The sequence below is a fragment of the Catharus ustulatus genome, chromosome 6 (assembly GCF_009819885.2).
Source record: "Catharus ustulatus isolate bCatUst1 chromosome 6, bCatUst1.pri.v2, whole genome shotgun sequence".
Lineage (NCBI taxonomy): Eukaryota > Metazoa > Chordata > Aves > Passeriformes > Turdidae > Catharus > Catharus ustulatus.
The window spans coordinates 2523444-2547149 of NC_046226.1; the positions used below are offsets into that span (position 1 = coordinate 2523444).

Consider the following 23706-nt stretch of genomic DNA (forward strand, 5'->3'; position numbering starts at 1 on the left):
AAAGTTTCATTCCCTTCCATGGCAGGGACACCTTCCACTGTTCCACTGCTCTGAGCCCAATCAAACCTGGCCTTGGACACTTCCAGGGATCCAGGGAAGAGTTTCTTTAGCTCATCAATGCCACAGCAAGGAGGGAACTGCATTTCCATGCTGTCCAACTCTTATGGAGCCTTTCCCCTCCTCTATCACAGCATTTATCTCTCTGGGAGTAACACACCCACTGCAAACTTCACTGGGAGCTGATCTATTTACAGCTGATAAACCCTAAAAAATACTTAATTCAGGGATTTGGATCTTATTAAATTTCTGTGGGTTTTAAAGAGATTCTTTAGTGTGGTCATGGCTCAGAGGAGTGAGGACTCCTGTTCCCTGTATCTAAAATATTCCACCTTGACAAGCATCTGTGAGGGTGGTGAGGCACTGGAAGAGGATTCCAGAGAAGCTGCCCTGGATCCCTGGAAGTGTCCAAGGCCAGGTTGGACAGGGTTTGGAGCAGCCTGGGACAGTGGAAGGTGTCCCTGCCCATGGCAGGGGGTAGGAGTGGATGGGCTTCAAGATTTTTTCCAATCTAAACCATTCTGGGGTTCTACTCAACGATTCTATCAGGAAATATCTTGAATAGTGCCAGAAAATCACCAAATTCCCCAGCTACACTGAATCCTGAAATCCCTTCTCCTCTTCCTGGTACTGAGGGCTGTGTTGTTGCTCACCAGGACCACTGAGTGTGTAACACAAGTCTTGCATTTCAATCAAATCCATCAGCAAACCAATACTTGGCAGGAACCTCTGACATCGATGTGGAAGCAAATAACGACCTCATGCAAAGCATTTCTCCCTCAATGCCTTTTTCCCCTTCATTAGTGACCAGCCCAGCAGGTGCCTGCTGAGCAAACAGCTTTGCTGACAGCAGCCTTTGTGTATCCTGCAGCCCTTGTTCTCTGGAAAAGATCTACAGAATGCACAAAGGGGGAATCAGCTTTCTGTGACCTGGGAGCCACAAATATTTTCTGCTTGAGCACTGAGCTGTAGAATGGTTTCTCATTTTCTGAAGAAGGGAAGTGAGCTTGGCTCTTGCATAAGGAATTCCTGTAAGTGTTTACTTTCTGCTTACAGTTGAGAAGCCCATCAGCTACAGTAGCTTCACCCACAAATCACAGCCAAAATCCCAACGTGGCACAAGGACTATCAATATAAACTGCACTAAATATTCCTGCTAAACAGGAGCAGGCTGCAGACTCCTGGAGCAGGGAGGTGGATTCCTGCATGTGTCAGCTCTGAGAGAACACAGGCTTCTTTTCCTTTACCTTGAGAGATCACCCTGTCCTCTGACTTTTTTTTCCTTCTATCAGCTGGGCTGAAATCCTCAGGGAATAAAAGTTTTACCTGATGCCTGGAGCAGTTTGGTTAATGGAGATGTATTCCCAAGGTATTTGCATTTTTATTCTCTGTGCTCACCACAAAAATGCCCGTGTCTCATCAGGAATGCATCACACCTCTGAGGAACTAATGAAAATAATTCCCTGCAGCACTGCAGGCTGTTAAACCCACACCTGGAAAACAGGCCAAGGACCTCCTGGGATTTTTAACTCTGCCTTGAAATGAGATGCCAGGGCAAGCTGGAGATTCCTCCTGGCTCCAGCTGCATTTCCAGGCACTGAAGCACCTCTCACACTTAATGACAGGTAAGATCCCATTTAACTCCCACCTGGCTTAAAATCACCAGGAATTCAGCTCCATGGCAAGCCAGCATTTATTTCCCATTTCCCTTTTCCAGCACCCAGACTCAATGTCCACTCCTCTCTCAGCCCAAGCAGTCACAAGCAGTTTTTTTCCTGGCTCTTCTTGGCAGCTGGGGGCAACCACCAGAGCAAGGGAAGGCACTGCAGTGACTATCTATCATTTTTTCCTCATGGAAAGAGAAAGGCAAGACTTTTTCTCCCTCACACACTGATGGTATCATTTTTTTCCAGCCTGTTTGTTACTTTCAGAAAGGTTTGCTCCTGTTTGTGTGAGGAACACAAGCACATCCATGGGGTCTGCAAGACTGGAATACCCACAGAGAATATGAACAGCAGCGAGGTGACCATGGATTGGGAATCACTGGCAGAGCCAAGGTGACAATTCCCTTTGGGTGAGTCCTGACACATGTCCCTGCAGGAAAAAGTCACTTGTAGCTGTCACTCAGCACAGGGACACTTGTTCCAGGCACTGAGAAAAATAGAAACCACTTACAAAGCCAAGGCATCATCTTCAGAATACATCCCCATCCTTACGTGGCCACTTAGGATGTTTCCTGCCTCTTCAAAAGCTTCCCTGGCTGGAAAAAGACAAAGATACAAGAATAAACAACAGCAAAGAGAGCTGTTGAGGTTTTTATCCTGGAAACCTGATAGATGCCTTTGCACAAATAACATCCTGCCAGAGCAGATTTCAGGATTAGAGGCTCAGAAGAAATTACTGCAGGCCATGGGAGGAGGAGCAGGCAGAGAGCAAGGATCAGGGGAAAATTCTCATTATGAGAACAGTGTTTGCACTGCAGCCTCCAGGATCTGCAGGACAGAGGCACTGCTGGAAAATGAAATGTGTTTAAGGACTTACAGTCTGTAAACGTTCTTGGAAACAGGAGACCAATTATAAGTCTAAACAGAAATCTTATAAATCCCAGTGACCTTTGAGAAATGATGGATGATGGCTTTACTGGAGTAGGGCTAAGAGCCTGGAGATAAACCAACCTTTCCCTCAAGTGTCTCTTGCTTTATGCAGCTCCTCCCAGCAGACTGGGGTTGTTGCAGGATAGGGAAAAACCAGGCTGGGATCTCTTATCACAGCTGAGACTGAGAGCACAGCTCCAAGACTGCAGAGCTGGGTTGTTCCCTTACAAAGAGCCTCCAATTTCACAGAATTCCAGAATGATTTAGGTTGGAAAGGACCTTAAATCCATCTTGTTCCACCCCCTTCCATCAGACCAGGCTGCTCCAGCCTGGCTGTGCTTTCAGGCAGTGGCTCCATGGGAAAGCCAAGCTTTGTGGGGAGTTTGTGAAATGCAGAGATCAGAGCTCCAAACAGCTGCTGCCAGAGGTGGGGTGAGAACAGGGAGGATTTCAACACCACCCCTCCCCTCCTCCTCTGCCCTGAGCAACCAAAAGCAACAAAAATGGCTCTTCTGACCCAAGGAGAGGCAGAAATCTCACTTTTTGGAGAAGCCAGGTTTTTCCTGAGAACTAAGGGGGTATCTCAGGTACAGCCATGCTATAAATTGCTGTCACAGACAGTGACTGTTCCCCAGAACATTCACTGTCACAGCACAGCTGGCCAGCCCAAGCTCCAGGGACCAGTGACTCAGAGCTCAGTAGATGGAGCTGCCTCCCAACTGGTCACTTTTTGCTTCTTTCATTCCTGTTTTGCAGCTACACTCAAAGCTGTATTTTCCACTGTTTCCCATGTGGCCCATAAACTTTTATTTAAACTGTTTTCCCTTTTTAATGGAAGGAAAGGAGTGGTTCATTGAGGGCTCAGTCATTACCATAGAATCTCTGAATGGGCTGGGTTGGAAGGGACATTAAAGATCATCCAGGGCCATGGGCAGGGACACCTGGCTGCTCCAACCTGGCCTTGGACACTCCCAGGGATCCAGGGGCAGCCACAGCTTCTCTGGGCACCCTGTGCCAGGGTCTCACCACCCTCACAGCCAAAAATTCCTCCCCAATCTCCCATCCATCCCTGCCCTGTGGCAGTGAAGCCATTCCCTGTGTCCTGTCCCTCCAGGCCATTGTCCAAAGTCCCTTTCCAGCTGCTACACAGAAATCATTCTTGGATGTTGTTTTCCAGCTCTTCTGGTACTTCATTTTATCAGTGCTGAAAGAAAAGTTCCCATCCCAAATTCCTCCAGCAAGCTTTAAATCCTCACTTGAGATATGAGCTTGTCTTGAAGTGCTGCCCTGGCTGCAGGAATTCCCTCCTAAGTCAGGACAACCTCCAGCAACACCAGGCTTATTCCTTGACCTGGTGAGATCCTCCCTCCCCACCAAACTTCCACATTTTTCCCTATTTCTGGCAGTACTGGACCCAGAGTCACACCAGTGATAGGTTCTTTGTGTTGTACCCAAAATCCCCCAAACTCACACAGCTCCAGTGCAGACAGGAAGCACTTTAAAAAATCTATTTAAATACTTCCTAGGAAATTAGTCTTCCTTGAAAGCACAATTTTAATTCCCTGAGGGGCTGATGATGCTCTGCTGCACATTCCTTGAGCTGGGACAAAAGCTGTCCTGAATTGCACAAACTTCACTGACTTGGGAACAAGAAGGAATCAAACTGCCAGATGAGGAAGGGTCTAAAATCCCTGCAGAGTTTGGGAAGCAGGATCTGAGCCCCACATTTGATCCCATTTTATCTTCTGACTGTGCTCTCCAGCACAGCAGCTCCTGGAACATCTCTTGTGCCTTCCAATGATGCTGCCAAGCCCTGTGAGGCACCAGAGAACAGGGATATTTGATATTTGAAGTTTTACTTCCCAGGATGCTCCCATTTTCTGCATCAAAACCAAATTTCCATCCTAAAAATTCTCTGAGTTCCAGGAAAACGCTCGTTCATTGCCCTCATCATACATTCACCTCTTCCTAATAAATTTTATTTAGGATTTTTCCATCAAGCTTCTTTTAGCTCAGACCCCCCAAATGGCTTCTGGACATAGTGCTGATGCTAAGGGTTGGAAAACATCCAGGATTTTTTTTAGCAGGACATCTCATTGCTCTGTTTTAGCTCCCTAGAAATGGCAATGACACGGTTCACTGCTGCTCAGGGTTAGAGCAGAAATTTTGCCATGAGAAAATGATTGGGAATTCCAGATAAATCTGCAGGTTAATAAGAGGAACAATGTGGCTCTCCTCAATCCAGCCTGGTTTGATGGCAGAACAGCTCCAGGTTCCTGCTCCCTCAGGCTGTTCTGTCACAGCTGCAGCACCCCCAGGAAATCCTGGAGCACTCATCCCAAATTTCACGTTTATAAGCCCCACTGATTATAAGATGCAGGTTACAATACAGAGTGTGATCAAAGGTATCTGTTCTATCACCATCTGTTGAGGGTGGGGCAGTGATCCTGATCTCCGTGGGAGATATTCTGCTAATGGGCATCCATTGAAACCAGCTGGGGCAGTGTTCTTTATCTCCATGGGATATCTCCTGTTCATGGCCATGGCTTATAAACCAGCTGGGGCAGTGTTCTTTATCTCATGGGATATCTCCTGTTCATGGCCATGGTTTATAAACCAGCTGGGGCATTGTTCTTTATCTTTTCACAACCCATCCTTCCTCCAGCCAGTCATTTTCTGCTCATGGCCATTGAGTCCCACTGTGGCACTGATAAAATTACTGCATCCCATTGGGAGTTGCTCCAGCCAGGGGGAAGAGCCCAACATTTCTTACCAAGATAAAAACAGAGGGTTTGGGACACTAAGGGAGCCCCTTTCTCCACTGGACTCCAGAGGAAAACCGGATTTCTCCACATCCCCACTGGAGCTCCGGAGGGAAACTGCACCTTGTACAGGAGCACTGCTCCAGCTGAGCCACATCTGTCACTGCAGGAGGATGCAGCCACCATGGGATGGGACTGCTGCCAACACCCTGCCTGACGGGTGTCAGGCTGTACTCTGACTGTGTCAGGGTTTGGGGTTTGTTCTTTGTAGTGCTGTATTTCTATTTTAATTTCCCTAGTAAAGAACTGTTATTCCTATTCCCATATCTTTGCCTGAGAGCCCCTTAATTTCAAAATTCTAATAATTTGGAGGGAGGGGGTTTACATTCTCCATTTCAAAGAGAAGCTCCTGCCTTTCTCAGCACACACCTGTCCTCCAAACTAAAACAGCAACTTTTCCTTCTTTGTCCATATATAAACCACACCTGATTATAAGCCACACTTTGGGTTCGGGCCAAAATTTTAGTCAAAATGGTGCAGCTTATAATCCTGAAATTACTGTACTTTGAAGGGACTCATAAAGAGGACAGAGCCAAACTTTTGGAGGTAAGGGGCAGGAGATACAACAGGGACAACAGGCTTGGGAAGTTTCTACTCCCACAGTGGGTGTAGCAAACACACCTGGCAGCTGCATGTCCTCTGAAATGCCACACCTGAAAAAGGCAGTGCCAGGCAGATGTGCTGTGAACATCCCTGTCCCACCAGGAATGAAACTGGAGAGTGTTTAACCCACCAATCCCAACAAACCTTCACTGGTGGCTGTGCTAAAAACTCCCAGCAGTGAGGTGTGGTGGTGGGATGAGAGCTCAGATGGAAACTCCCCTCTCAAATATCCTTCTGCTTCATCCATCGTGGCCAGCTTCAGTGGGCAGGAAACTTGGCTGCTGTGGAAAGGCAGAGAAACAACTTGGGCTGTTGTCTTCTGTGCTTTTGGGATGAACAGGCTCAATCCAACAATGGGACAAGTGTGAGACCTCTTTAGAGACAAAAATTATCATCTGGGAAGTGCCAGAGAGGGGCTGGAGCTGCTCACAGCAAACTGAGAGCTTTGGGATCCCCACTAAAAGTAACAAAAAAAGATTCCAGCAAACAGACTGGGAGGGTGACAGATGTGCCAGTGTCACCCTGCCATTTGTCACTCACAGCAGGATGAAGCTGCTCATCTCTTCAGCTCCCCACATGCCACCATATGTCACTGAGTGCTGTCCCTCCTTGTAAATCCTCATGGTGGGGAACTGGGTGACATTCTCCTGGGAGCAGAGGCCAGGCCAGTCCCAGCAGTTCACCCGGGACAGCAAAACCCCTGGGGTTCCTAGAGTGGAAAAAAAATACTCATGAATGATACAGAAAACTAAAATCAACAATAAATTGCTTGGAAAACAAAGCTTTTTGTTAGCTCAGTAGATATTGTTGTCTATGTTTGTATTAATATAACTAATAGAAAATATTTTTATTAATAACATAATTAATACAAAATCCAGCCCCTAATGCACAATCCCTTTGAGTACAGCCCATCTCCCTCTTGAAATCACTCGTTCCCAGAAATGGTCACATCTTACTGGTAACTGCAGGCAACACCACAAAATCCTGAGGCAAATGTCCAGGAGCTTAAAAGGCAGTAGGGAAAGGTGTTGGAAATACCTTAGGAATAAGGCCAAGAGAGAGAAGAAATAATGCAGGCACTCACTTCCAGCAAAGAGGGAAGACAAAGCTTGGCATGATGGAAGAAGAGGATACAGCCAAGATTTTTGCATTTATTAAGTTGTTCAATATTGAAAAAAAAATCTGTTCTACCTCAAGCATGCACATGGAGCAGTTAAATGGGATGGAAGAGATTTGCTTAGGGAGGTGTAGGGTGGGATTCTTGGGGCTGTCCTGAGAGCCAGGAGTTGGCCTTGATGATCCTTGTGGGTCCTTTCCAACTCAGCATTTTCTGTGATCACACCCAAGCCATGAGCAGACACCTGCAGGAGCTTAAGAAAGGGGAATGGGAAAGGAAGAGCACTTGGGAATTACAGAGCAGTCAGTCCAACTGTGGGTCCTGGCAAATGTCCTAAAAAGGTTTTTTATGGTCTCACCAATGGTAAGAAGTGAAATAAATGAAAAGTTGGTTCTATGAGCCCAAGATCTGTGCAACTCCAGCATTTCCTTCAGCAAAGGGCCATGGAGTCACAGCATGGTTTGGGCTGGAAGGGACCTTAAATCCCATCTCATTCCACCCCTGCCAGGGCAGGGACACTTTCCACTGTCCCAGGTTATTCCAAGCCCTGTCCAACCTGGCCTGGAACATTTCCAGGGATCTGGTAAAGCCCAGCACAGGCTGCTGATGTTGATCCATGGCTAAGCCTGACCTAAATCCTGACCAGCTTCACTCCCTCCCTTCCCTTGGCTTCCAGCCTCAGGGGTTTGACCAAGGGCAGTGTGCAGCTGTCCATGCCCACAGCAGGAATGTTGTATCTCACAAATCTTCATTCCTTCCCTAAATTTCTTTGAGCAGGACTCAAAAGCTGCATGGGAAAGATGGGATAAAACCTAGAGACAAGTACACACATGGAGGCAGACCATGGCAAAGAGTCCTCCAGAAACCAGATGATGAGGATTTCTCAAGAGAAGCCAGGCAAGCCTTCTTCTCCCTGTCCTGGACCTGATTCTAATCACTCTTTTCATGAAAGGCCTGGCTGATGGAAAAAAAACCACATCCAATCTGGTTTTGATCTCGAGCCTAGAGGGGCAGAAAGCAATTTGAAGGGCAAAGTGTAAGGACAGCAGCATTCCATGAGGAGAAGAAGGATGCAAAGGTGCTGCAAGAAAGGGATGGGAGAACACTCAACAGCATCTGCAGCCCATGGGAAGAAATTCTATTATTCTGGAGAAACCTCTGCAGAGCCCAGCCTGGGAAAAAAAATTTCTAGAAAGGTCTAAGCAAATGAAAATCTGGAGTAGTTTGGAAGACTTCCCTCCTGAGGAAAAACCCAACCAAGTTTTTCCTGGAAAGAGCCAGTGAGAGAGGAATAATAAAAGGAAACAACACATCAAGGGTGCTGAGGAGGGGGTAGTGACACCACTGGGCAGGGTGACAAACCCATGCCAGGCTGATCAAACATGAAACCAAGTTCCTGAGAACTGAGCACAGCTGAGTGTTGCACAAATCCCTGTTACCCAGAGGAGCTGTGGCTGCCCCAAACCCCTGGGAGGGTTCCAGGCCAGGTTGGAGCACCCTGGGACAGTAGAAGGTGTCCCTGTCCTGGCAGGGGTTGGAATGAGATGGAGCTCTAAGGTCTCTCCCATCCCAAACCCTTCTGGGATTATTCCATGAGGGTTTTTGTAGCTCAGCATTATCCCTGGCCTCCCACAGCACCATTTTCTGCAGCCTTCATTTGAGGTTCTGCACTGCTGTTCACATGAGGAGTTTGCTGCTGTTCTGCCTTGTGTCAAACTCCTGTGCAGAAAAAGCAGGAAGCAGCACAAGTGAAGGGCCTGCAAACCCACTCAGCCAGGCAGATATTGTTAAAACACACCAGGAGAGCAGACATGGTTTGTGTCATTCCCAGACTCCGCAGGAAGACCTCAAACTGAAAGCCTGACCTCAGATTTACTTCACACCTCTGATCCAGTGTAGCTGCTTCTCATCATCTCTTACCACATCATTTTGTGTCTTGCCCAACTCTGGAAAGTAATTCCATGGAAATGGGCTTTGATGTGCTGGTAAAATCGAGTTGTGAGGCTGCTTAAAGCTCCTTCAAAGATGAATTTTAATGTTTGGATATTAGCTCAGGGAATTACCTACCATGTGCTCTGAGGGAGCCCCATCTGGCCTGAAAAACTTGGTACAGGACATTCCCTCTGCCATCCCAACCTGCACCACTGCATTAATGACTGAACAAGCTGAGGAACTCAGCAAAGGACTGTCCAGCCCTGGGGTCACTGCTGAGTGGGAAGAAAGGTGAAAGAAGAACACAAAACACTGTCCTGTGGTTTTAGGTGCTACTAAATCCAGCAAAAGCAAGAAGCTCTGTCCTAGAGGTCTTAGAAAACCAGGACAAGACAAACCATCAAGAAAAATCAGGAGTCCCTTGAACTTATCATTATTTGGAAGGAAGGATGGCATGGTGCTTGAGTTCAGGAAAGGAGAGGAGCTGGGGAAGGGTCTGGAGCACCAGGAGAGGCTGAGGGAGCTGGGAAGGGGTTGGAGAATTCCTGAGGGAGCTGGGAAGGGGCTGGAGAATCCCTGAGGGAGCTGGGAAGGGGCTGGAGAATCCCTGAGGGAGCTGGGAAGGGGCTGGAGAATTCCTGAGGGAGCTGGGAAGGGGCTGGAGAATCCCTGAGGGAGCTGGGAAGGGGCTGGAGAATTCCTGAGGGAGATGGGAAGGGGCTGGAGAATTCCTGAGGGAGCTGGGAAGGGGCTGGAGAATTCCTGAGGGAGCTGGGAGGGCTCAGCCTGGAGAAAAGGAGGCTCAGGGGGCCCTTGTGGCTCTGCACAAGTCCCTGCTAGGAGGGTGGATGTCAGGTTCTGGATGTCATTTCCAAGAGGAAATGGCCTCAGGTTGCACCAGGAGAGGTTTGGGTTGGATATTGAGGAAAATTTCTTCATGGAAATTGTCCAGCTCTGGCACAGCTGCCCAGGGCAGTGCTGAAGTCCCCATCCCTGGAGGGATTTAAAAAGCCATGTGGATGTGGCACTTGGGGACATGGGACAGTGGTGGCCTTGGCAGTGCTGGAGGAATGGTTGGACTCCATGATCTTGGAAGGTTTTTCCAACCTAAACAATTCTGTGATTGTATTAAAAAACCAACTCACTTGGAGAGCTGGTGCAAAGGCCACAACATGGAAGAGAAGTTATGTACAAAGTGCTGCACTTCAAGAGGAAGAATCCAACACAGAATGGGAACAACTACTTGGAAAACATCACAGTGAGCCCTGAAATCCTCACTTCAGTTACACTCCATGGGTGTCCATTGCTAACTCATGCAGCTACAACTTCACCCCTGTCTTTGTCAATCCCTGCTCAAGAAGACCCCAGGAGCACAGAGGAGAAGCAGAACCATTTTCCATCACAATATACTGCTCTTCTTAGATACTGATTTCCTCTCTTCTTTGCACAAAAGGCCAATGATCCACACAAAAAATGCTCAGCACTGTCTCACCTTCACATCCTCTGCCTCCAAAAATTCCCATCTTGCAAAAGCAAACCAGAGGTGAACCCCAGTGGGACAGAGAAATTCTTGCTCCAAGGGTAGAAAACATGCAAGGCAGAGATGCTCCTCTTTGTCTCCTGCCAAACTGGATCTCTCAACAAATGGAAAACACTTTGAGGGCTGCAAACTTCACTTGGTGAGGATCTGCTGAGCATCTGGTAAGGGATGATTCACAGGGTCATTGCAGCCTCCCCCACTCCCGGGTTTGATCACACGTGGCCTGTTCTCAGTGCCATTTTGCACAAAGAATTGGCATCGGGAGCAGGACCTGCTTCTGCAACTCCAAATGTGCCTCCAGCATGGGTGATTCACTCCTCAGACAGCTGAGGAGTTGGGGATTGCCAGCCCTTGGGAAGGAAGCTCCACCCTGGAGCAGGCAGGAATGTCAGAACTGTGAGTGCCCCGAGCCATACCCAACGTTTTACTCTCAGTCCTGCACAGCTCGAGGTCTCCTTCCTGATGCAGCCATCACTGAGAGCATCTTCTGAGGTTTTCCAGCTCCTCTGGGTCTCCCAGTTCCCTGAGGCTCCTTTAGCAGCAGGGAAAAATGAATTGGAGATCCAGATCCACCAAAGCAGCTGTTCTGTGTCTGCTCAGAGAAACCAGACTGGAATCATCCCACAGGGTCATGTCTGGTCTGGGAGCCTTTGGGGACCTCAGTGATCACAGAGGAAAGGCTCTGACCCCAGGCAGTTCATGATCTCTGCTCAGAGTCTGTCTGTGGCTGCCTCCCTGCCCTGAGATTGTTATCAAGTGATTCAGAACACACATGGTGAAATCCTGGCATGCAGAACCCACCAACTGGCTTGGGAAGAGGCTGAGTTTTACCCACAGACCCTCCTGTGTTTCTCCTTTAGCTGGTCTGGCTGCTGGGCAAGTTCAAAAGAAACCCCCAAACCAACTCAAATATCTCTAACCACAACAAGAAGCACCTCTCCTGCCCCTTCCTGTTTATTCCTGGGATTTCAGTCCAGATCAAAGCTGCTGGTGACTTTCCCTTCGTGCAAACCCATTTGTCTGCAGCATTCCCAGGAGAGCTACTTGTAAGCAATTCCCACTGCAGAAATCTGTAGGGTCCTCTGCACCCTCCATTCATGTCCCCACTGCTGAATCCTGCAGGACATGGTGCCCAGTCCCAGGGGGCTGCCAGCACCAGGAAAAATGAGTCTTGATGGAGGTAAAAAAACAAAAAAAACCAGGAGAAGGCACCAGCCAGCTGCAGAGGTGCTGGAATAGCTCTTGTCCAGATCCATGTGACTTCCCACCACTGCCCCATGTCCCCAAGTGTCACATCCTCACAGCTTTTAAATCCCTCCAGGGCTGGACAATCCTTTCCATGAAGAAATTTTCCCCAATATCCAGCCTAAACCTCTCCTGGTGCAACTTGAGGCCATTTCCTCCTGTTCTGTGTTTTCTTCCCTGGGAGCAGAGATCTGCAAAGATCCCCAAATAAGACACAAAGGAGCATTCCTAAACAACCTGGTGTGGATATGACTTTCCTTAGGAGTCTGAGAGGGGAAAAATGAATGTATTCCAGGTGAGGGAATGAGGTCCCATCAGTGATTTGGTTCCTAGAGCCAAGAGGAGCAGGTGAGAGCCCTGAGTGTGTTAGGTTGTAATACAGGATGTGACCAATAATGTGGATTCTATCACCAGGTGGGGCAGTGATCCTCATCTGTCTGGGAGATATTATCTGTTAATGGATCAGCTGTTAAACCAGGTGGGGCAGTGTTCTTTGTGGGAAATATCTTCTGTTAATGGGTAATCTGTTAAACCAGCTGGGGCAGTGTTATTTATCTTTTCACAGCTCATCCTCCCTCCAGGAGATCTCTCCTGTTCATGGCCATGGAGTCCCAGTGCATGGCTGATAAAATTACTGCATCCCATGGGGAGATGCTGCACCCAGGGGGAGGAGCCAAACATTTCCTACCTAGATAAAACCAGATTTGGAACATCAGAGCAGTCTTTTTCACAGGATCCCAGAGGAAAACCAGACCCTTCCACATCATCACTGCACCTTTGCACTGAACTGCACCTTGTACAGGAGCACTGCTCCAACTGAGCCACATCTGTCACTGCAGGAGGATGCAGCCACCATGGAATGGGACTGCTGCCAACACCCTGCCTGACTGATGGAGTGTCAGGCTATATTCTGTCAGTGTTTTGGGTTTGTTCTTTGTAGTGCTGTATTTCTATTTTATTTTCCTAGTAAAGAACTGTTATTCCTAATTCCCATATCTTTGCCTGAGAGCCCCTTGATTTCAAAATTATAATAATTTGGAGGGAGGGGGTTTACATTCTCCTTTTGCCTTCCTCAGCAGACACCTCCAAAGCAGGACACTGAGCCCTGGGGTTCCTTACCCTTCAGGTGAGCGGCCGCCTCGCAGTAAGAGCGCAGCACTGCCAGGGACACGGCTTCCCCTGAAACACAGAGAGGGAAATCACAGTCCTGAGGGACAGCCAGGGGACAGCCAGCCCCACCTTGCTCCCTGACAATGTCACTTGATGAATCTCTGCACCCTGAGGTGTTTCAAGCTCTGTAAGATCTGAAATAAATAAGGAAAATGTAATTTATGCTTCAGCAGACACCAGACTGTCCAGGCCAGCCCATGCATCCATGCTACAGAAATTTCCCCTCTTGTCCCACAGTTTTTTCCTATAAAATGAAGGTTGAAAATCTCTAAATATCAGATTGATATCTGCTATTATCAGCCAATAAGAACTGATTAAATCTGATTGTTATTAGTGCCCATGGCATGGATTAACGGTCAAAACTTGTCTCTAGAATCATGAAAAGCACAGAGAGCATCCCAAAGTTAGAGAAGGAGCAGCCAGGCCACATTTCATACTCACAGCTGGCATAAAACAGCACCACTGTCCTTGCAGCCTCTGAGAGGGAAGAGTGGAAGTTCTCCTCTGTCAGGACAAGGATCTGCTCCAGGGGCAGCTCTCTCTTCTTGTCCCTGGAAACTGCTTCCACCACCTGGTCATCCTGAATATCTGCAAGGGACCCACAGGTGTGTCCAGGGGAACTGCAGCCCCCTGGGCCACCCCTGTGCATGATTTTGTAATCCAGAACCTCTCAGCAGAGATGTGGGGTGAGTGAAATCTGGTTTGGGGAGAGGAGCCACAACCACCCACACAAACCCTCCAAAATGCCCTAATTCCATCTCTGCCCTTGATTGGAAGAATATTCTTTAAGCTCCTCTAGGATCCTGCCCCTCCTTTTTTAAAGTTTTGCACAGAGAACAAATGCATTTTCAAATATGTATTGCGGGAACCAGAGGTTTCTCCCTGGAGGAAGCAAGTCTGGATCTGCTCTTACAAAAACATCACACAAAGGGTCTCAAACCCTTCCAAAGGGATGGATAATTTTTAGATATTTGTGGAGGACACAGTGCTGGGTGCACTTTGTGGCCACCATGAAGTGATTGGGATGGTTTCTCTAATGCTTTGCCATGTCTGATGCTGATTGCACCTTCTGTCTGATGACAATCAGCTTTTCACTGATTAATTGCACACCTTGATTGTTATTCTCTTTCTCATCCTCATCTTCCTCCTCCTCCTCCTGCTCATCCTCCTGGATTGGTTTGACCTTGTTCTTATCTTCCACCAGGGTTATAACTTCATCAGTGTCTTCCAAAACCAGGTATTGGATTGGCATTCCCTGAGGAAAACAATAAATCAGTTGGAGCACAACATTTCCCTCTGCTTGTTTTATCTGCAGACCAAACTCAAGGCTGATGGGCACCACCTCCCAACTCCTTATTTTTGGGATATGCCACAAATCCCTGAACCTACCAAACAGGGGGATGTCTGGGTTATGTTTCTTTGACTCAATTTTCTCCTGTGCATGAGTTTTTCTCACTCCAGGCTGATGTTTCCTTGTGAGGAAGTGAATGTGGATATGAGGGATCCTGTGGTGAAAGTGAACACCAGCCCCATCTCCCAGCAACTTAACTCAGATTCAGGACTGCAGGAAAAATCCCAGCGGCCAAGCAGGGAAGAAGAGCAGGGGACACTTGGATGTCCCCTCATTAGAGAGGTCATGCAGGGTCCAAGGAGCCCATCCCAGCCTGGGAAACCAGCACAAAAAATCATTTATCTCCTGGAGCTCAGCCAGGAGAAATGTTCCCAAGTGTACAGGGATTGCCAACCCATGGAAAGAAGCAAAAAATCAACATGAATTTCTCAGAAATGAGACCTTGTCAGCTTAAAAACAGTGCTGGCACCAGCTCAGACATAAGCACTGGAGAGAAAATGGGAAGTTCATCAGGATCTGTGAGAAATGACAAAGTGCTGGCACCTCCCAGAGCCACCCAACGTGCACATCTCTCAGCAGGCCATGGGAAGCCCTCAGGGGATGCTCAGGTTTGATCCTGCACCTGAAATCACAAATGTGACAGTTCAGCTCATCTGGGGCATGATGTGTTCCCTGGCATCTGCCAGCACCCAATTCCAGGCTGCCTCACAAGCTGGGTCAGGTCCCTCCAGAGTTTAACTCATCCTGATCAACCTCATTTAACCCACACCCTGCCCTTTCCCAGCTCACTGCCTGAGGCACTGGGTTACATCAGCTCAGCACAGACCTTTGGGTGTTTGCTTTTTGTTTCACACTCAGTCCCTCTCCCATCTTTTGACACCATTCCTAAATCCAAATTTTTGAGGAGTTTGCACTTGGATGTAATTCACAACCTTGTGTTGCCTTAAGGTGCAGCACTCAATGTTTTGAGCCCAAAATAAACTATTTTCTCTTTCCCAGCAGGCACAAATCATGTGCCTGCAGCACCTGAATCATGGAAAGGACATTAAAGATCACCCAGTTCCACACTTTCCACTATCCCAGGTTGCTCCAAGCCCTGTCCAGCCTGGCCTGGAACAATTCCAGGGATGGGAAATCCACAGATTCATGTGTCCCCTTGAGCTTCAGGGAGTGCTGTCCAATTCACACCATCCCATCACCCTCTCAAGAGCTAAGAGTTGTCTAATAAAGAAATCCAGTTCCAACCTGATCTGGTGTCTTGAGGGCGACGTTTGAGCGGTGCAGAACGTTCAGATCCACGAGATCCCTTCCAAAACACAAAGTGAACATCAGATGCTGTGACATCCATGTCACCCCTCTTCCTTCTGCCCTAATTCCATCAGTGCTAAGTTTCACCCTTAGTCTGAATATTTTTCCAGCCCTGAGCCAGCCACACTTCCAAATTAATACAATTCTGGACAAATCCTTTGTCACAGGATGTAGCCTGGTTTTACTGCCTCTCATCCAAGTGTCACTGAGTGCACAAAAAACAAGGAGAACCTCAAAACACCTGAGAGAAATACCTGGACAAAAGGGCAACTCCTGCTTTCCCCAAGAGCTGCCAGGCCACAAACTCTGCTGTCCTCCTGTCAGCCTCATAGGTCTCCTTCTGGCTCAGGATGAACACCAGGGGCAGCCCCAGCTGCAAGTGAACAGTGGAGATCTTCTCTGGGTCCTCAGCAACCTCTGTCTGGAGAACAGCCAGGGTTATTCTGCAGCACAGCTCCACACCTTGAAGACACCTCAGCTCTTCCCCAGGCACAGAAATTCCCAGGAAAAAGCTCCCATCCCCAATTGTAAAACATCCATGGAAGCAGAACCCAAACAATTCCAGTTAAACTGTTCCAACATGTCACAACCTTCCCTGTTAAAAACCTGGGCTTTATTTTGTGTGGGGCTTTTTGTGGTTTAGCAATTCCAGATGTCAAATCTCCACTCTTTTTTTATTTACCTGGCATCCAGTTTGAAAATCCCAGTCACAACATGCAAGAGCTGGAATCCTTCCCTTCCTGCCCTGGGCGTGCTGCCTCATGACAGGATGGATGTGCTTGATGGAGAGCCTTCCCTCCTTTCCCTAATCCAGGAAAATGGCTGGAGGAGCATTCCCAGCTCATTTGGATAGCCAGGAATGATCACTGAAGGAGGAAATAGGAGGGAACCTCCTGTTCTTTGTGTTTACCAAGGCATGGATTGATATCAAATTCTAGAGAGTGCTGAAATTCCTGCAGGGAGCCTACAGGAGCTGCTGAGGACTTTGGGGTTGTCTAGTTTGGAGAAAAGGAGGCTGAGGGATGATCCCAGTGCTCTCCACAGTTTCCTGAAGGGATGTGGAGAGGGAAACACTGATATCTCCAGGGATAGAACATGTGGGAATGGTTCAAAGCTGCAGCAGGGGAGGTTTGGACACAACATCAGGAAGGTTTCTTTACCAAGAGCACTGGAACAAGCTTCTATTGAGTTATCTGGAAAATGCCCTGAATAATTTATTTACATTTTGGCCAGCCCTGAAGTGGTGAGGCAGCTGCACCAGGTGATTCCTGCTCCTTGCCTGGAGCCACCCTGGAAGGGGCAGATCCCACACTGAGCCTTTCTCTCTGCTCTCACCTCCCTCATCCTCACATCCCTCCCACCCAGCAGCAAACCCTTCCCAGTCCTACCACCAAGGGAGCCCCCATGAGCTTGAGGTGCCTGTGGATGCTGAGCAGGGTCAGGGGCTGGGCCAGGGCTGTCCTCCTGCAGGGCTGGCCTGGCTCTGTGGCTTGCTGGCAGTGGTAGAACGAGAGCCAGGCAGAAGAGACATCAGGGTCATCATGGCTGTGAGAGAGGAAACAAAACCCACCCTGAGCAGGGGTTCAAAGTGCCCTGACAGAAGGAGCAGCTTTGCTGAAGGGTTGTGGAACAGGCTGGGGGTGCTCACCTGGAGAGGAGAAGGTTCCAGGGAGAGCTCAGAGCCTGAAGGGGCTCCAGGAGAGCTGGAGAGGGACTGGGGACAGGGATGGAGGGACAGGACACAGGGAATGGCTTTAAGCTGGAAAAGGGGAGATTTAGATGGGATATTGGGAAGGAATTTTTGGCTGTGAGGGTGGTGAGGTGCTGGCACAGGGTGCCCAGAGAAGCTGTGGCCGCCCCTGGATCCCTGGAAGTGTCCCAGCCAGGGCTTGGAGGAAGCAGGGACAGTGGAAGGTGTCCTTGGTTAGCTGTGACACCATCCCTGCTGTGCCCTATGGGTACCTTTGGGAAGTCACTTCCCTTTTCCAATGCCCCCATTCACTACCCCTAAAACAGGGATCACTTTCTTTGGATAAGGATTTAGGAACTCTCCACGGAAGAGCAAAGTGCAGTTCTAAAACCTGAAATCCTGCTGCCCCACTTGGCTGGAAGCTGCTCCTGCTGGAGAAGCTCCCAGCATTTCAGGAGCCCGGGAGGTGGCAGCGCGGCTTTCAGGACAATTAAAGCGATTCCTGCGCAATGACAACCGCGCCATCTAGTGAGAGCCACGGCACAATTCCCTGAAATCCTGCAAGGATGGAGCGGCACCTCGGGAAGGGCCACCCTGGGGTTACCTGGGACAAAATCCCAGGTAAATCGTTATGGAGTTTTGATGTCGGAAAATCCTTCCAAGATCATCGAGTTCAACCGTTCCCCCAGCACTGCCAAGGCCACCACTGTCCCATGTCCCCAAGTGCCACATCCACAGGGATTTTAAATCCCTGCAGGGATGGAGACTCCAGCACTGTCCTAGGCAGCCTGTTCTGACACAACAACCCTTTCCAGGAAGAAATTTTCCCTAATATCCAATCTGAACCTCCTCTGGTACAACTTGGAGCCATTTCCCCTTGTCCTGTCCCTGTTCCTGGAGCAGATCCCAAATCCTCACCGGTGTCCCCTCCTGGCAGGGACTTGTGCAGAGCCACAAGGGCCCCCTGAGCCTCCTTTTCTCCAGGCTGAGCCCTCCCAGCTCCCTCAGGGATTCTCCAGCCCCTTCCCAGCTCCCTCAGGGATTCTCCAGCCCCTTCCCAGCTCCCTCAGGGATTCTCCAGCCCCTTCCCAGCTCCCTCAGGGATTCTCCAGCCCCTTCCCAGCTCCCTCAGCCACAAACAGCAAGGCTACTCCAGGGCCAGGAACACAACCAGCAGCTTTTGGAAACCAGATCTGACTGTCCACCCTTGGCACAACATCCTACTGCCATCCCAGAGCTGATTTGGGAATGTGAGACACCAGGAGTGCAGGGAAGCAGCTCTCCATGGTGGGGGTGTGTCTGCAGGTACCTGGTGGCTTTCAGCAGTGCTGCCTCAGTTGTCAGGACAAACTGGTGCATGGTCCCATAGACAAAAGCTGCCTCCATCACAGCTCTGTGCTCTGCAAAGGGAAAGGCAAGGTGAACTCAGCTCTGTTCCCTCCACATCTCCTGTTCCATCCTTCCCAGGTGTAATTATGAATTCCCAGGCACTCAGAAACTCTTGGTACAATGTCACAGAGTCTGTCTGAAAACACACTGTGAAGGGAAGTGAGAACTGGAGCTGGATCCCATTCCTGATCTCCAGCAAACAGGTGCTGTGTGAGAATCCATCCCACTGCAGAGCCAGGGATTTCTTATTTTTTAAGACAGAAACCACTGGCTTGATTTCCCTCTCCAAGCCCATCTCTCAGGGCTCATGCTCCCAGCAAAACTTTCCTGGAAGCAAAGCAGGACGTACAGAAGTAGAGATCTTGTGGCTGGGTGGCCCTTTCAGGTTCTCATTTGCAGGATTTTGGGTCAGAAACTCAGCTCCTGGATATTCTACAAAAAAAAAGCTGGGGGAAGAAAGGGAAGATGGAAAGCTGAGTGTCCATACCTGCTGTCCCAGTAGCTGGCACATAGGCAAAGACCATGTTGGACTTCCCTTTCAACACATTTTCAATGTTCTCAAGATCTGTCAGTGTTTCAACATATTTAACTTCATTAAAGAGCAGGGCACTGAGGAGGCAGAAAAAAACTAATTAGCAACTGGCTGAAGAGTAAATTTGCAGCCTGATGGGAAAAAAACAGGGTAAAATTCCAGCTTCTTGCTGGCAGATTGAGGATTCCCAGGCAGCTGGAGGTGCCCAGGTGTGTGCTGGGGAGTTGTCTCAAGGGAAAAGGTCTCAAAGCAAAACAGGGTGAAGAGAATGAAGAGAGAAGTTTGGAATACCTGGGGCTGGAATTTAGTGGGAATAGGAGAGGATTTCAGGGAGTGGGATGTGCTCTGGACTTACAAGAGAACGTTGGCAACAATGGAGTTGACGTCGAACAGGGCGTCGGTGGGGAACTCCCGGATCAGTCGCTGTCCTCTGCAGAGAGGAGAGAGAATCAACAAAGAACTGAGAGAGAGTCACTGCATGGGAAATGGGAAAAGGGAGCCAAGGCAGGCACAGAACAATTGGGAGGATGGTGGACAAATGGCAGAAAACACTTGAGATGTCTTTGAGCTGGGAATCGTTCAGGCCTGGTTGAGCAGGTTCCTGCAGCACTAAGTCCTTATTTTAAAAAATAAATTTGCATGTACAGCAATGAATATCCTATATTATTACAGATAAATGAAATGTTGTTTTCAGATAAATGTTAAGAATGTTAAGATTTATGACTAAGCACTTGGGGTAGCCTTGGCAGTGCTGGGGGAAGGGCTGGACTCGATTTTCAAAGGTCTTTGGAATGGTTGCACTTGATGACCTTAAAGGTCTTTTCCAACCTTAATTATTCCATAATTATCAGCACAACAGTCAATGAGAACTGAGAACATGGAAAAGCTTCCAAGTGCCAACCCTTGGGGAGATCAGGAGCTGAACCTTCCCACCCAGGGCAGAAGAGCTAAGCCCACCAAAGAGAACACCAAAATGTGGTTTTTTTGGACTAGACCCAAAATCTTGTGGCCTGAGGGGGTGGGAGGCCACAGGAACAGGAGAACACTGCTGGAATGTTTCTCCTGGGATTTCAGCTCATCCTTCTGCTGCTCCAAGGAACTTGGGGCAGGACGGGAGAATTCACACTGATGCCAAAGTGGTGGAATTTTGGGGGTCACTGCTGTCCTCATGGCTCCTCTCATTCATCTGACTGATAAAGTGTTTCCTTCAAACATTGGCACTGGAAAGCAACCCCAGTGCAGTGCCCAGAAATGCCCCTCACCTGAACAGGAAGGCTTTCCTCAATGCATTTTCTTTTCCACAATATCTTGAGACATCTTCTGTGGGACAATTCACCTGGACAGCAAATATCTGTAGTTACAAATTCAGCCCCACAATGACCCACACACCCCTACAGCTTTCTTCCATTCAAGAGTGTCAATCCAGAGATGGAGAGTGGAGTTTGTACTTCAGTTTTCCAGCTCAGTCTGATTTGGGTTAGATGGGATGAAAAGATCCCCTGAGCTATCAGCATATTCAAAGTGACAGATCAGTGCTTCCTTACTGGTTTGTAGCTGGAGGGATCTAAATAAATCCAAATATAAATATATAAGCATTTCTTAGAGTCCAATTACACTTGAATTACCTGAATTTGTAATTTCTTCATGTGAATCTGCATAAAATCTCAGCTAAAATCTCCTTTGTATGAAATATTTATTGCACTAAGAAGTTAACCAATCTCACCCACCATGGAACATGGACACTGCACCAGGCTGCCCAGAGAACCTGAGCATTTTCCATCCCTGGAAATGTTCCAGGCCAGGCTGGACAGGGCTTGGAGGATCTCAGGATAGTGGAAGGTGTCCCTGCCCATGGAAGGTGAGGTGGGAAGAGATGAGATTTAAGGTTTCTGAAAGCCAAAGCTGTTCTAAAAGTCCATGATTCCATAAAAAATCTGTGTTCATCCCACCCAGCAGCTTCCCTGAGCCCCCTTTACCTTCACCACAGAAATCCCATAGTCCTGGAGGGCCTCAGCTGAATTTTCAATCTGCTCCAGGAAGGGCTGGGCACCAGGAGAAACTGAAACACAAAAATAAAAATTCTCTGTAATGAAGAGCATCCTCCTGGCACACAGTGGGAGATGTCCCTCAGCCCACAATGTCTTTGGGAAACCACACCTGGGGATCACATGAAGAACAAAAGCAAGGTCAAGGATCTTCTCCCAATCCATGACAGCCTTTAGTTCTCCCTCATGAAAGGGATTCCCCTTTTTCCAGCAGGTATTATGGGAAATTCCTTAGGAAATTGGCTTTTTCCTCCACAGTACCTCCAGAAAATGAATGAAGATGTTTGAAGTATGTGCCTGAGGACACAGCCAGGAAAGAACCCATCCCAAGAGGTCTCTGCTTGTCAGCAGCACTTGGAACTGTGCAAACTTGGAACACAGTGCTTGGCCAGCTCTTCAAAACCCCTTTGGGTTTAAAAATCTCAAGAACTGCCTCTTCATTGAAGAGGGCCACAAGCTGATTAGAGGATGGAGCAGTTGTGCTGAGAGTTGGAAAATGGAAAGCTCTGGGGTGATTAATTGCAGCTTTCCAGTGCCTGAAGGAGCCAACAAGATGAAGAGAGATTCTTTACAAGGGATGGAAGGACAGAACACAGGGAATGGCTTCCACTGCCAGATGGGAAATTGGGAAGGAATTCCTGCCTGGGAGGGTGGGGAGGCTGAGATGGAATCCCCAGAGAAGCTGTGGCTGCTCCTGGATCCCTGGAATGTCCAAGGCCAGGCTGGGCAGGGCTTGGAGCAGCAGAGTGTCCCTGACATGGAAAGGGGATTTTTTTTTTTGTCCCTCCAACCCAAACCACTCCAGGATTCTGTGATTATTCCACTCTCACCAAAGCCCTGCTGAGCCCCCAGGCTGATGGGAACTCCCATTCAACACCTACCACTGGGGGTGAAAAAAGCCAGGGATGCTCTGCCAGCTCCCAAAGCACTGAAATAGTGCTGGGGGCTTGGCTCCTGCTGCAGGCTGGCACTTCCACTCCTTGGGATGGAGCAGGGACAGAAGAGAAGGAAAACCAAGGAAGAAACCCATCTGTCCTTTTGGGCTGTCATGGCTGTTCCCAGGAGAGCCACAACTGGGGGGAAAAATAAAAAAATAAAAATATATAATACATAAAAACACAAACACAATGTTTCTCTGTTCTAGTCTCTGTTACATGACTGTGATTTCCAACTGTGGAAATTATTATTAACATGACACAAACATCTTGAGGATATTAGGAATTAGTCACTCAATCCACAGGTGACTCAGACAAGTGCAAAGAGGACAGCAGAGCCACTCTCTTTCCTCTGAGTGGCACCTTCAAGTGCACAGACCCTCAGTGCTTTCAGCTGCTTTTCCTCCCTCCTCTTTATTTGAGTTAAACAAAAAAAATTCCATGCTCAGGCAGCAAAGCAGTGACAGCACCATCCACAAACCCCCACCCAAAGTGTCTCAATTCCTGCTCTAAAGCTTTGCCAACAGAATTGATGTGGCCCTGAAAGGTGTTTGCAAAGGGATGGGACATGCTGGGGCTGCCCAAAACCAAATCTGAGAATTTGTGCAAAATAGAAATGTGCATCTTCTGACTCTTGTTTCTGGCCAGAGTGAGGAGGATTTTGCAGGTATATTTATAAAGATTTTCTAGCTGAAGTTCTCAGCATGAGGATGTTCTGCTGGTGCTTCAGGAACACATGTTCTGAATTAATTTTTTTTATAGAATAACTGATTTCTCTTTTATAAATATAAGGATTTATGTAACTTAAATGGATGCTATTTTTATATATACTGCTGGGTTTTTTTCTTTACTCTGTGATCAGACATTCTATACAATTTAACCTTTAAAGGATTAATTAAAAAATCAGATTAGCCTTGACCTAAAATATGCATAGCAATAAGTCAGACAAGAATTCTGACAAATCTTTTCTTCTCCTGATTTTGCCACTTCTTAGCAGCCACCTTGACTTTCCCAGAGAATACATTTATTAAATGTGAATTTGATTTTGGTGGGAAGTGTCCCTGCCCCTTGGATGGAACAATCTCTAAGGTTCCTCCCAGCCAAAACCAATCTGGGATTTTGGGATTCTGCTCATTTCAGCCTGTGGCAGATGATGTGAGGAGGTTAAAGGATGAGAAGCCACTTTCTTCCCACTCCATTCCTTCCCAGGCAGCTCCTCAGGGATTGCTCTGTGCTGCTGGAGTGTGGCTGCTCCCTGCTCAACAAAGGCACAAAGCTGGGACTGAATCCATGCAGAATTTGCATCAGGAGCTGCAGCTGCTTCCCTCAACAAACACCCCTGTGTCCATGGGCTGTCACTCCCTCCAACACCCTGG

General features: G+C 48.2%; 1 protein-coding gene across 3 annotated transcripts in view; it reads right to left on the bottom strand.

The window, feature by feature from the left end:
* The window catches only part of TXNDC16 (thioredoxin domain containing 16), a 47694-nt gene that overhangs the window by 19609 nt on the left and 4379 nt on the right, over positions 1-23706 (bottom strand). For 2 of the 3 annotated variants that reach the window (XR_004418167.1, XM_033061917.1), the window contains exons 2-16: positions 22277-22468; positions 21327-21409; positions 20613-20686; positions 19706-19780; positions 19306-19427; positions 18739-18829; positions 17128-17284; positions 15994-16160; positions 15677-15737; positions 14191-14335; positions 13522-13668; positions 13030-13089; positions 6617-6785; positions 6221-6357; positions 2233-2317 (exon numbers count right to left, since the gene is read on the bottom strand). Coding sequence is in view for 2 of the 3 variants with exons in the window: in XM_033061917.1 (XP_032917808.1) it covers positions 2233-2317; positions 6221-6357; positions 6617-6785; positions 13030-13089; positions 13522-13668; positions 14191-14335; positions 15677-15737; positions 15994-16160; positions 17128-17284; positions 18739-18829; positions 19306-19427; positions 19706-19780; positions 20613-20686; positions 21327-21409; positions 22277-22445 (1742 nt within the window). In the remaining variant the exon portion in view is untranslated. Of the gene's footprint in view, positions 1-2232; positions 2318-6220; positions 6358-6616; positions 6786-13029; positions 13090-13521; positions 13669-14190; positions 14336-15676; positions 15738-15993; positions 16161-17127; positions 17285-18738; positions 18830-19305; positions 19428-19705; positions 19781-20612; positions 20687-21326; positions 21410-22276; positions 22470-23706 lie in introns of all 3 variants that reach the window. The other variant, XM_033061918.1, reaches the window with a different exon arrangement.